Source organism: Mercenaria mercenaria, chromosome 11, assembly GCF_021730395.1.
Source record: "Mercenaria mercenaria strain notata chromosome 11, MADL_Memer_1, whole genome shotgun sequence".
Lineage (NCBI taxonomy): Eukaryota > Metazoa > Mollusca > Bivalvia > Venerida > Veneridae > Mercenaria > Mercenaria mercenaria.
Genome location: NC_069371.1, coordinates 17,869,691 through 17,883,098, shown reverse-complemented (window position 1 = coordinate 17,883,098; position 13,408 = coordinate 17,869,691). Strand labels below are relative to the sequence as shown.

The window sequence follows — 13,408 nt, the reverse complement described above, 5'->3', positions numbered from 1 at the left end:
TAGAAGAAAGATCGTGAAAAAATAATGTAATCGCTTGTAAACGTATATTACCTACCTGCACATGACGTTTCTCAAAATGGTTAATTAGGTTTTAAATTGGTTATTTTGTCATCCAGAACTGTTCTGACTAATGAAGGAGAACATCTGTCTTCGTCAGACTATTAACTTACAACCAGGAAATAAAATGTCAGGATGTAAATCCAGTGGCCAAAACATAATTAAGATCATCTCAAAGAAATACCTTATTTTCTTTATATGACATAATGCAAATTGTAAAATTATTTCGCAAATTTAGTGATAAAATGTGCCTAAAAATGCTGCATAAGTTTCGAAGTATGTTTCCTCGTTTATTTGCTCTATAAAGTTTATATCAAATTCAGGCTTCATTTGTAACTCTGGAAGCTAAACAGAAATCACCTAATATTTCACTTTGAAAGTAAGTTGTTTTTTTTTTTAAATATGTTATATTTTTAAGTTAACGCACTTTCATTGTACAGGTACTTAGCCAAGAATGACATAATAAAACATTAATAATCACTTCAATTAAATGCTATTGTGTAATTGTGAAGTAATTTATGTAATGGACGAAACGTATTAGTACACGTGTACGATGTGTTTGACTCCTGTAAATCTATTATTTTTTTAATGTGTCATGCGACCTTATGAATGTAAAAAGGCAGCGTTTTAAGTTAAAGTTTCTCTGGCAAGCATTAAGTTTTATTACATATAATTTACGATTCCTGACTAATTTCAGATATTTTTCTGGCTGATTGAAACATTCAGTAATACCCTTAATAAAAGTTGATGTCTTTACTACAGAGAAATATTCACTTATCAACTATGAGTTTGCAACTTACTAAATTATGTTCATACAAGAATCCTGCATGTACTCCATAACAAACATCACAGTTCATTTTTAATTTATTTGTGCAATGAATTGGTAATGTGACTTCTTTTATCATATTAACAATGCCATTATGAAATCACTTAATTGTTGACTATCTAATTAGGTAACATATACATTATACTTAGATTAGAATCGTATGCTTTTATACCGTATTTTTTGGTATATATAAATGAACATTTTGTCTTGGTCACAGTCATGAGTACTTTACAATGACGGTATTCAAAGAAAAACAATGTAAAGTTTTTCTTAGTTTTATGTCAAGCTCTGCTGAACACCGGTATTGTTGAACAAGCCCAACAGACGTTGTTTAATTCATCGTTTACAGACAAAGCTGCAAAGCTGACACTTTATTCAGAAACCGATTTCCGCTTCCTACTCTGAAAAGCGCTATCATAATGTTAATTCAGTGACAGTCCTTCCAAAATGATTAATTAAAACCCTTATATTCCAATAAATAAGATTTCTAAAGGTGTCTTTATGATGTATTTGTGAGCAAGCAATATATAAGTTATAAACAAGCTGTCTCACTAAAACAGTCGATTGTATGAAAAAGAAAAGAAAATTGTAAATTAATTGCAAGCTATTAGCTCGATATCTCGCACTGAAGTATAGAGTACAGCAAAGCAATTCCAGGCTTGATTTATAAAAGTAATCAAAATTACGAGTTTGTGTAACAAGACTCACATCTCATATTGTTTTTCATCATTTACTAATTTATTACATGTGTACTGAAATACATTTAATTCTAACTTGGATATTTTCATTAACGATCTCTTGCAATGTGATTTAAAGTAACATAATAAATGGTTCCAGATCATCCCGATAAATCTTGTTCGTAAATTTCTGGTTCCTATTATTAAATCTATTATATATATATTATTTAACAAGCTTGATAAAAGACTGAGGCATAAATAAAGTGCTTGTGATCAACTACTGACACAGTTCATATTTCTACCTAGTATTTACATTCTCACCTGTATGACACCTAGTAAATAACTGTATGCTTAAAAACTCGACTATAATTCATTGTATTTTAATGTCAAGTTTCGAGATAAATATTAAACACTTTATTTTTTTACATATGATGGGTGCTGCTATGATATACATAACATCGTATGTCAGAGTAAATAGTGGATCTGAATCTTATTTCATTGTCAAATAAGTTATTCCGGCAATAATCAAATTATAATTATGGATTGAATATTTATCAATGGCTTATTAGGTAAGCCCATTTGCAAGGTCTTTACATGGAAGTTCATTAGAAGTTTTAGAAAACCTTAAACAGCACAACTTTAACTTTATATTTGATACAAATTCCAACATTTGCAATCATAGAAAAGGTAAACTGAAATAGTAGTGCAACCGATATGTTAACTTGATATCAATTCCTAGATTTGCATTATACAAAGTAATGTTTTAAAAATGTTGTATTCAACAATCATATCTATAATTAGTTTGAACATAAGCTGCGATTTGATAAATGACTGTGTCTGCAATCATTAGTCCTCCACCTCTGTTTCATGTGGAGAAGTTGGCAGTTACTTGCGGAGAACAGGTTTGTACTGGTACAGAACCAAGGAACAGTGGTTAGGTTAACTGCCCGCCGTTACATGACTGAAATACTGTTGAAATAAACCCAAAACAAAACAAACAAAGAGCTGCAAATATGTTCCATATCCTTTTAAACAAATATAAGCTACAGAAGAGTTCTGCTAATTCAAACCATATCAAACGGTTTTAATGAACTGATTCCCTTAAGAAAAAGTCCAATTTAACACTAAGCTATTGCAGCTCATAAAGTGTTCGGAGGCGATTCACATAGTATTACGCTTAAATTGCAAGAGTTTCACGTTTTTATTATGATACATTACCTCCGACGGCCATTCCATTTCTAAATACCACTGGAAGGATTTTAATAGCAAGTTAATTTAATACAGTTCTCCCTTTTCTATGACAAAATTTGAGATAACTTGTTTTTGTTTTGCTTTACGATGCCACAGATGTTGCTCAAAAGTACACGTGTTCGATTGTATAAAGTTAATACAGCTGCATTAACTAAACATGATTTAAGAAATCATTCTAATTTTTCCATTTTGTTCTATCTTAAAACATTCCATCACATTTTTGCCGCTTGCTTTTAACGGTAACGTGTGACCTAATAAAAGCATGTAATAATGCAACTGAGTCAAGGCTGCCAATTTAACTGCTTCAGTGCCATTCGATGGATTTGATTTGTCAGGAACCTTATAAAGTTAAAGAAATTTTTATTAGCACAGTCATGCATTTCAAGAAAATGACATTTTTGAATGAGCTTCGAAATATCATTACATTGAATTCAACCATAATTAAATTGAGATCAAAAATCAAATGTGTGAAGGAAGTTGAGAGTTCAAAAGATTCTTAGGCTTGCCGTTTCAGATATTCAGAATTAAAAAGAACCATGTATATGCACGATAACATGCTGTTCCAACGTTGCAGACGTAGTTTAACGAAAGAAGATAACAAGTATGTAACAATTTAGCTAAATCGCTTGCACTACTCTCATACTAGGAACAAGCCTAAATATATACAAAGTGAATGATTAATTAATTTGTTGTCAAAGGAGCGTATTCGAAAGCTGATCCTGACAAAAGCCCTTGAGCGAGCCTTGTAAATCCCTTTTTCATTAAACATTAAAAATGTTCTATCACAAGTGCTTTTTGTGGGCTCTTGTACTTGTCGGATGGTGATGTTAAATTAAATCTGAGATCTAACAATATGCTATCTTTCTGTAATTCATTCATGTCGAATTAGATGTATTTGTACGTACATTTCATGTGGTATTATAGTTCTTTTGCACTGTAGCCACAATGCCTTCGAAATAATACGGCAATAATTTTGATGTGTCAAGTGTTCGAGTATTATGAAGTCTACTATGTTTTAGAAGATATATGTCCCTGCAGTGTCAAAACTTAGACATCAAAGTGACCAGGCAACTACTGATAATGGTGTTTTAGTAACACAGGGGGCTCAGTTCAACTAGAGAACAAACAAAAATGTTTTACGTTTTTGTTTTCTTTCCTACGTACATAGAATTTTAAATCAAATTTCATCAAATAATATTTCGGACAGAGCAGAACAAGAAACCTAGAATTCAAGTATTAATTTTCAAATTCTGAGCATACAAAATAACGCTAATAAAGGTTATCTTAAATTGTATTTTACATGACTTAGTAGTCATTTATGACAGTTTATAGGTAATTCCCCTATATAAAATTTTCACAAAATGTTAATTTTCTATTTTATAAATACAGTTTAGAGCTAGGGATAGTAAGTGTGTTTACAAAAATGCCTATACATATGTGAATGGGAACGTCTAGGATGATGAATATTTCAAGGTGCTTATCTCAACATAATTTGATTTTATTACGTGCGGAAGGAAAAACGCATATTTAACGGTGATAATGCCGGCCTTAAGGTGGAATGCGCCCCAATTGTTTTGCCGAATATCGTCATGAAAGTTATACTGCACAAAATTCAGGATATGTGCGATTGAGTTCCGGTTTTACTTTTTAGTCATCTTGTTCGTGATTTTTGCTATTATGTCACAAACATGGCCCCTCACGTCACTTTTCCTGCAACGCCCAGTTCCGAGTGTTTTCGGCATTTTTCCTTTCCAGCGCTCTGAATGTCATATAAATGAAAAATACAAAATAATTGCCATTTTGCAAACAGAAAATACTACTCAACGGTATAAAATTCAGTGAAATGAAATTGACGCTTAGGACATCACTGACGATTTTGTGGCGTCAAAACGGAAAAATTCATATCAAGTTTTGCTAAAAATTTTGCCTTAAAATTCATTTTATTAAAAATCGGCTCAATAAAAAAACGTATAATTTTGGTATTTTGTTTCGCAATGTGCGTACATCTAGTAGACACATAAATACTTAGGGGTCACCGGCTTTAATTTTTCGCAATATAACATAACTTTACCCTCAACCCCACATGGTTTGTGGCTATATGACGTTAGAGTACAAAAGAATGTGTTTCAACTTACACAGCTCACGTTCGTGTTAAAAACGAGATGTCTTTATTATAAGAAATTTTCACGATATATTAGATCTCAACTTCAGATGCCATGTACTAGTGATGGTTGACAATATGTATACCTTGTACAGTCGTCCGTAAGTATTTGATCTGACACTCATCAATCTTCGCTAATATGTTCGGACGTTTTCATTACTTTACGCAATATTGTATCTTGAAAAATCTATAACTACACAAATAACCTTTATAGTTAACCTGACTTCCACGCACGTTACAACGGGTACGAAATTACCACAGACCATTTTTTAAATTCAGTTTAAGGAAGTGTTACCGTATTTGCTTTTATTCTTACAATGTCTTTTGCAACGATTTTCACGAATTCTAATTGTTTTCTCTTGTAGTATCTATTTTCGGCAGTAATTTGTTTTTTTTTTATCTAAAATACCTTTAAAGATTTTATTCGACACTTACTACAAAATTTCCTGAATACAAGTATATTTCTTTCAATAAAAAACCATACAAAATAAACTGGTAAGTGTATTAATTTTCCGTCCTGTAAAATTTGGAGATAAAATTTGAAAAAAAAAAGATGTTACTGAGGACTACAACCAACAGCTCCGAGAGTGATGGCTAATCGTTTTGTCCCCGCAGCTAATTGCACATGCGACATCTTTTAAATCATAAAGAATACTTACGCAGTAGTTATTTCTCTATTGAGGGCCAGATCAATACTTATGGAAAATATATCCACTTTTTACTATCCATTTATTATTCCTACTGATGGTTTCAAAATGCAAATTCGAAGCTTTAAAAATAGATGTCTTTTCTGTTACTAATCTTCTCAGTCTAATGCAAAATGCTAACGTAGCTTTCTAAAAAGCTAGTATGCGGTCAGTTGATGATTTGATTTCGTGAAAATAGGTACTTAAACATGTTTTAAACATTTAGAAATTTCGTTCATATGTAATTTTATGATCGATGGTTTGCCTGATTTTACCAGAAATATTTATCGACGCATGTCGGACTGTTGCTCCATTTCACATGTATAATGAAAACAATCATTTATATAATACCTTATTTCTATATCTGATATGAAATTAATATTTTTACACGGATTAATTTATTGTGAATCATGAAACAAATTCTACCAATTTAGACATCAACCTCCACATCTCATTCGTGCGGGGTTACGAGTTGAGAGAAGAATCTGTTCTATACGCATAATGCTGAGCAACTGGTATTATTTTATTTTATTATACCTCACATAAATATCCAATGCAAATTTCCCATTAGTTTAACTTGAATAATATATCATATTTCCCAGTAATTTTATATCTCATGCGCAAAATCGTTATTTTCAGTTTCTGCGCATGTGATATGATACATAATTTCATATCACCTGCGCAAAAGCGCTGTTTTGTTTTTCTGCGCATGTGATATTATTTTTTTGGTTTAAACATATTTATTAGCGAAATACATTGTTTACAATTGTATACAATTAAACAAATACAAAAATACGCTAAGGATAGGATCGAAAGCCAATGGCTTATATAGACCTTTTCCTGTAGTAAACAGTTACACATTCAGGGTAGTATATAAAATTATCAATGTCAATTTTGCATAAATGACATGAAGTACAATTATTAGTTAAGGATGAAGAAAAGTGAAAATAATAAGAGAGCGATATACAAAGACTTGACGAGAATGGGCAGGTGGTTGATATAAAGTATTATTTAAAGCGTTTGGAAGACTCGATGAACTTATAGACTAATTTAAATATTGTAGTGTTCATATCATCTGTTAGGTAGGGATTGCCAAAGAGTAATAAATCAGTAGTGATATCAATATGCGAATCAACTGAATTGAAGCCCTCCAGTAGAATATTTCTCTCATCAATGTAGAACGGACATGAGAACAGATAATGAAAATTTGTCTCCTCACTTCCGCATTGGCATTGTGGTGAATTCACAATATTCCTAGCAAACAGATGCGCGTTCAATGCGCTACATTCGGTACGCAAACGGGTATGTAGAATTTGAATATTTCTTGGTCCGAGTAAAAAGTATGAGGGGATTTTTGGTGGCTGATATATATTACTTAAAAGGTTCTTGAATATATACAGGGACGGGGCATTTCTTAATTCGTCAGGTAATAAGTTCCAGGCTCTAATGGTAGACGGAAAGAAAGAGTTATAATACAATGTAGTTTTACTTGCTATGGTGGGAATGCAGTCTGGATTGCGTAAGTTATATCTGGGTTCTCTCATTCTTGTAGGGATAAGCGAGTTTAAGTAGTCAGGGACCAGGGAATGCTGAATCTTGTAGAACAATATTAATTTATGAATGTAACGTCTACTTTCGAGAGTTTGCCAGCCTGTTTCAAAATAAAGTTTTTCAAGTGAAACTAATCTGGTTGTACCTGTCACTATTCTTGCGGCTTCAGTCTGAATTTTATCTAATTCTTGTTTTTCATATAAATAGCAGTTGTCAAATACAACATCGCTGTATTCAATAAGAGGTCTTATGAAAGAAAAGTAAATTGTTTCTAATGATTTTCTATCCAGTTTAAATTTGAGTGACCTCGTGATGTTAACTCTACCCCATGCCTTGTCCAAGATATAACTAAAATGTGAGTGCCATGTACAATCATTAGAAAGAAACAGTCCTAAATGCTTATGTTCAGATACTTCAGCAATTTGTTGATCTTTCATGACTATCGGCGGATGAACTGGTTTGTTATTTTTCCGAGATATAATCATAGAATTTGTCTTTTTGGCATTAAAAGTAACCAACCACGTTTTGGCCCACAATTCAATTTTCTGTAAATCGCTATTAAAAATATTTCCTGCTTGAGTAGGATTGTTGACTAGTATCGAAAGGCTGGTATCATCAGCAAAAAGTCTTATATTTGCTTGAATATCGCGAACAATGTCATTAATATAAATTAAGAATAGAATTGGACCTAAAATAGAACCCTGAGGAACTCCCGCTTCTATTTTCACCGACCTTGATGATTTACTATTAAGTTGCACTTGCTGATGTCTATTCGACAAATAATTTTCAAACCAGGAAAGAACTTTATTTGTCAGTCCAATAGCTTTGAGTTTCAGAAGTAGTCCTTTGTGCCATACTTTATCAAAGGCTTTGCTGATATCACAGAATACAACGCGTAGTTCTTTACCAGAGTCAATAGCTTCGCAAAATTTATGATATAAATATGTCAACTGGTTTGTTGTCGAATCGCGAGGTAAAAATCCAGACTGGTACTCTGTAAGAATATCATTATCAACTAGATGGTTAAAAACGTGTTTATACATAACTCGTTCAAAAACTTTACTCAAAGTACAAAGAAGGGAAATAGGTCTATAATTGAAACAAGCGATGGGTCATCCGTTTTATAAACAGGACATACATTAGCTAATTTCCACTGAGTGGGAAAATACCTTCCTCGAGAGACTTATTGAAAATGCAGCTTAAAGGAACACTTAATTGAACAGCTCCTTCCCTTAAAATACGGTTATTTATAAGGTCAGGGCCATTGGCTTTTCCAAGTGGTAACGACTGTAGAATTGGAATAATTTCATCAGGTTCAAAATGTATGTTAGATAGTTGTGTTCTAACATTATAGTGAGGTGGCTGGGGATCAACTTGAGGGTCAGCGTTAAGTTTTATTTGAGCAACAAAAAAGTCATTGAATGCATTGGCCTTTTCAGCATCATCATACAATGCATCTGAATTAACTTGTAAGGGTGGTATGGAATTAGTATAGCTTGGTGACATAAATGATTTAATGACTGACCACCATGATTTATTACCACGGTTATTCAAAAGAGAGTCAATAGCTTTATCCGAATGTTGTTTTTTAGCCAGTTTAATATCCGATATAGTTTGGTTGCGCAATGTTCGAAATTTATTCCAGTCAGAAGTAAGATTTGTTAAACGAGCACGGCGGTACAAGCGTTTACGTTTGCGAATCTGACATTTGATCGATGATGTAAGCCACTTAGGTTCAAGTGGCTTAATATTCACGGTTCGATTAGGTATAAATCTAACACATAGGTCGCGTAGATAGGAAGTAAAATTTTGCACCCAAACATTAATATCCTGACTGTACAAAGCATTCCAATCAGTAAGAGAGAGTTCGTGACGAAACTCGTTGTAGTTACCTTTATCATAAAGCCATATATGTCGTTTAAACGAAGTAGATTTTGGTTTCACAAATTTAAAGAAAGCAAATATGGGACAATGATAACGAATATTCTGCTCTAAAAAGGGATCTCCAACACCGCATAGAAGAAGGGAGCTTTTATTACGAAGTAAGAAAAGGTCAATAATGGATGATGAATGTTCGGTAAAGTGTGTCGACTCGTCAATACATTGTGTAAGCCCAAACTGGGTACATAGAGCAGTAAGTTTCCTAGCCGAAGTAGTATTAGCTGGATTTAAATTAAAGTCCCCGGTTATAACTAAGTCTTCAATTCCAGTATTATACGCTAAGTCTATAGATTCTTCAATACGTTGATCTGTAAAAGCATTTGAATTAGGTGGACGATAAAACAAACCAAGGAGAAGTTTCTTATTATTTTGAACAGAGATTTCTATCCATATACACTCAATACCAATAATTTCAAGATCGTGTCGCCGTTTATACGACAAGGAATTTTTCACGTATATAATAATTCCACCGTAACCCCCCGAGTCACGGTCTTTGCGTTCAGGTTGATGAAAAGTTGATAATAGGAGCTGATCATTGGTATTATCGGGCGTTAACCAAGTTTCCGAAAAGGCCATTATATCAAAATGTGAAAGTTCAGCTTGAATTAATGTTAGTTTTTTGAAAAAGACTTTGTACGTTATAATAAACGACAGACAAATTATGTGACAAGTTACAAGACATATCGCTATCAGTCGACCTTTCGTCACTAGTGACTAAGGGACCAGGGTTCGGATGAACATCGCCAGAAAGCAGCAATAAATGAAGGGCCCACGTTAAAGATATAAGTGTAGCTACAAGAGCTAACAGACTGTTAGCAAACCTAACATTTTCTAGATACAACTCGGATATAACTGTTTTCTTCTTTAAGAAATGCACACAAGTAGAAGTTTTTAATAACACCGACCTCGAGTGACTGATGCTGGCACAAAATGAATATGCATATTGTGGTCTGTTTAAAACCCATACTAAAATACAAAAATGAATTGATAAATTAAATCTGAGTATTCCAACGTAATTTGACAAGGCTGGCTTCCTATTGTTTTTGATTCCAGAAGTCATGTAACTGCGGATGAAAGAAAGATATATGCTAATTCGCCAGCCATGATGAATATACAGTAGCAAGCTGCCCTCTCGTCAAGTGTATAGAAAGAAACAATGATTGAACAATACAATTGATAATGCATGAGATCAATAAGAAGCGGTCTTAGTACCATAAAAATGACTGTATACATAAAGGAGGATGTGTTAAACACATTATCAAATTCTAAACAGTATTTTAGAAGATATTATTTTTTCATATCTCCCGTTGAGTGATTGATACTTTTGCACCGAGTAAAAGACTAAGACGTTAACTTTTCAGAAGATGTGCATTTGTGAACCCGGCCGATTTTTCTTTTATTAATGATTTGTTCTACGTGCCAAAAATTTCGAAAACAACTTTTTATAAAATATTGAATCGAAACTATTTCCATGAGATTGGAAATGATCTAACTAAGAAAATAAGTGCTCACACATATATGTTTCGTTTAGAAATAACATAGTTATCGCCGTTTTTCGAATGTTACTGCTAGTGATTTCAGCAGTGTCTCAATGTTGAAATAATTATGCACATAAACATAGGATTCAGCGATATGCAAACGTCTCGACTAAATCTATCAAACATGTCTTATTACACAGAAGAGTAGCCACCCAAGTGCTAACAAGTAAGCACTCCTTAATTCAATCTCCATTATTTGGTAATTCATTTTTAACGTTAGATAAATCATTTAAATCATTATGTTGATTTTACAGTAAATGTTTTGACCTTTAATGTCATTTCGGTATAATAAAACAAATATTGCATTCCTGAGAGGGTGATATGAAAAATGTTCACCCCTCGAAATATGAATATAGACCTCGGCTGGCGCCTCGGTCGATATTCATATATCTCGTAGTGAACATTTTTCATATCACCCTCTCAGGAATGCAATATTTATATAATATCCTTGGTAAACGACTAGCGGTCAAAGTCCCGACCTTCCGCACGAGCGAAACAAAGATACAAAGACAGTGAGGTCATAGTAAGGCAGAGTAGCTAGTCCAGCGAACAGACTTTATCCTTTAAATAAAGATCTTCAGATGACTATTATTGCAGCTGGTCAGACGCAGAGAATTTATTCTTGAGACAGTGTCTTTTTATTACAATCAAGCACAACTGCTGGTCCGATGCAAATAATTTATTTCTTGGCGGGAATCTTCTGATCAAGTGCAGTTACAAGCTCTTAATAATGAATACTAGAAAATATTTCATAAAACCCTCACTAGTTGCAGCGTTCAGATTTAAGAAGTACGGAAAAAGTAAAAGCCATATCTGTTTCTCCGGATGCTCTGGATATAGATGTAGAAATGTAGTTTCGTGTTCACTATCTAAACACTTGAATTGAAATAATTATAAGTCATATCAAGGAATCAACACACATAATGCATGTTGATTAACCAATGATCAAAAGTATTTTGGATAATGCGAAATGTCGTTTACATAATTTACACCCTTTATCAAATAGCTCATTAAGATATTTAAGATATTTCTTCTACAATTCTTCTTTTCGGAACAGGTCCGTGATCACCTGAATGTTATTACATGTTTTAAAAAAAATCGACTTTTTCTTTAGCTATTTTTTAGCAAATCTCACCAAATGTCTCTCAATACTTACATGTCGATTCATTTCATCAATTCATTCAGAAATTACCGTTAATACATGCAGCTTCGTATATTCTTTAGATTATTTTGTTAAAAAAATGACGATTAAACGTGTCATTTCTTCATGGGGTAGGGGTAAAATATCGTCAAATATTGAAAAATTAAAGTCAGTGACCCCTAAGTATTTATGTGTCTACTAGACGTACACACACTGTGAAACAACATACCAAAATTTTACGTTTTTTTTATCGAGTCGATTTGTTATAAACTGGATTTTAAGGAAAAATTTGTAACAAAACTTGATGTGAGTTTTTCCGTTCTGACGTCACAATATCGTGTCTGACGTCCTATGCGTAAATCTTAATTCGTTGAATTTTATATATTAAGTAGCATTTTCTGAATGCAAAGTGACAATTATTTTGTATTTTTCATTGATATGACATTCAGAGCGCGGGAAAGGAAATATGCCGAAAGCACCTGGAACTTGGCGTTGCACGAAAAGTGACGTCAGGGGCCATGTTTGTGACACAATAGCAAAAAATCACGAACAATATGGCGATAAAGTAAAACCGGAGCTCAATCGCATATATCTTGAATTTTATACAGTATAAATTTCAGGACGAAATTCGGCAAAAAAAATTGGGGCGCATTCCACCTTAATATGCACCCACTTTTGGTCGGGATATGTTTGTCTTTGTCGTCCGTTCGTCAGTGTGTCCGTCAGACTAAATGTGGTTCACACAAAATTGGTGGCAGGCCATTAATTGTTTCCAAATAGTCTTCTATTATAGGAAAATGGCATATACTTTAAATGCAGTGAAAAAGTTCAATGTTAATGCTCTATAGTTGACAACTTTTCTAACTTTTCTTTATGACACAGAAACTTGGGTCTAGATTTCGGACGTAAGGTCAAATTATAGATAAAAATGTTTAGGTAGAATTTTCAACGTCTGTCTTTATCAAATCCAGATTTTCTCCAAACTCGATTTTCTGTGGTCAAAAATTAGGTGTCTGTGCCAAATAATAGGAGGAAAACTTTTTAGCATTCTAGAAACAACTTGATCTATGTTGAATTCAGTCAGTTTATCGAATCTAAACCAAGTACAAGTTTGGGTTATCTGAGTCACATTGTAATAGTAGACATCCTTTATGAACACTTGAAGCCGTATTTTCAGCCTGATCTATGCGAAAATGATCAGAATATTTGTCATAATGAAATTTTTGTCTTGTTTGAAATTGGGTTTCATTAGTCACAAATATGTTCAAATAAAACTATTGTAAACACTATAGAAACTATATTTTCTACCCGATTCTAATGAAACCGCGTCATATATATTGGTCTTTTTGAAATCTAAATCAAATTGTGTTATATGTGGTTACAGACTAGTTTAATTCGTCAAATGATAGAAAAACGTTGTACACACTGTAGAGGCTACAATTTCTACCTGCACTTTATAAAGCATTGTTATTTTTCTCTTTAAAATCATAGCGTGAAACACGGTGGCTGTTAAAACATAGAAAACCCTTCCTAACACTATAGCGGCACCTTTGTTTATGAATGTTTAAAATTACTTTAC

The 13,408-nt window shown here is 33.1% G+C and overlaps 2 protein-coding genes across 2 annotated transcripts in view; both read right to left on the bottom strand.

The window, feature by feature from the left end:
• The window catches only part of LOC123530781 (calcitonin gene-related peptide type 1 receptor-like), a 265,533-nt gene that overhangs the window by 162,892 nt on the left and 89,233 nt on the right, over window positions 1–13,408 (bottom strand). The gene's annotated exons all lie outside the window — the stretch shown is intronic.
• LOC128546712 (uncharacterized) lies at window positions 8,353–9,726 on the bottom strand. The gene has a single exon (XM_053517976.1). The coding sequence runs from the start codon at window positions 9,724–9,726 to the stop codon at window positions 8,353–8,355; it is 1,374 nt and encodes a 457-aa protein (XP_053373951.1).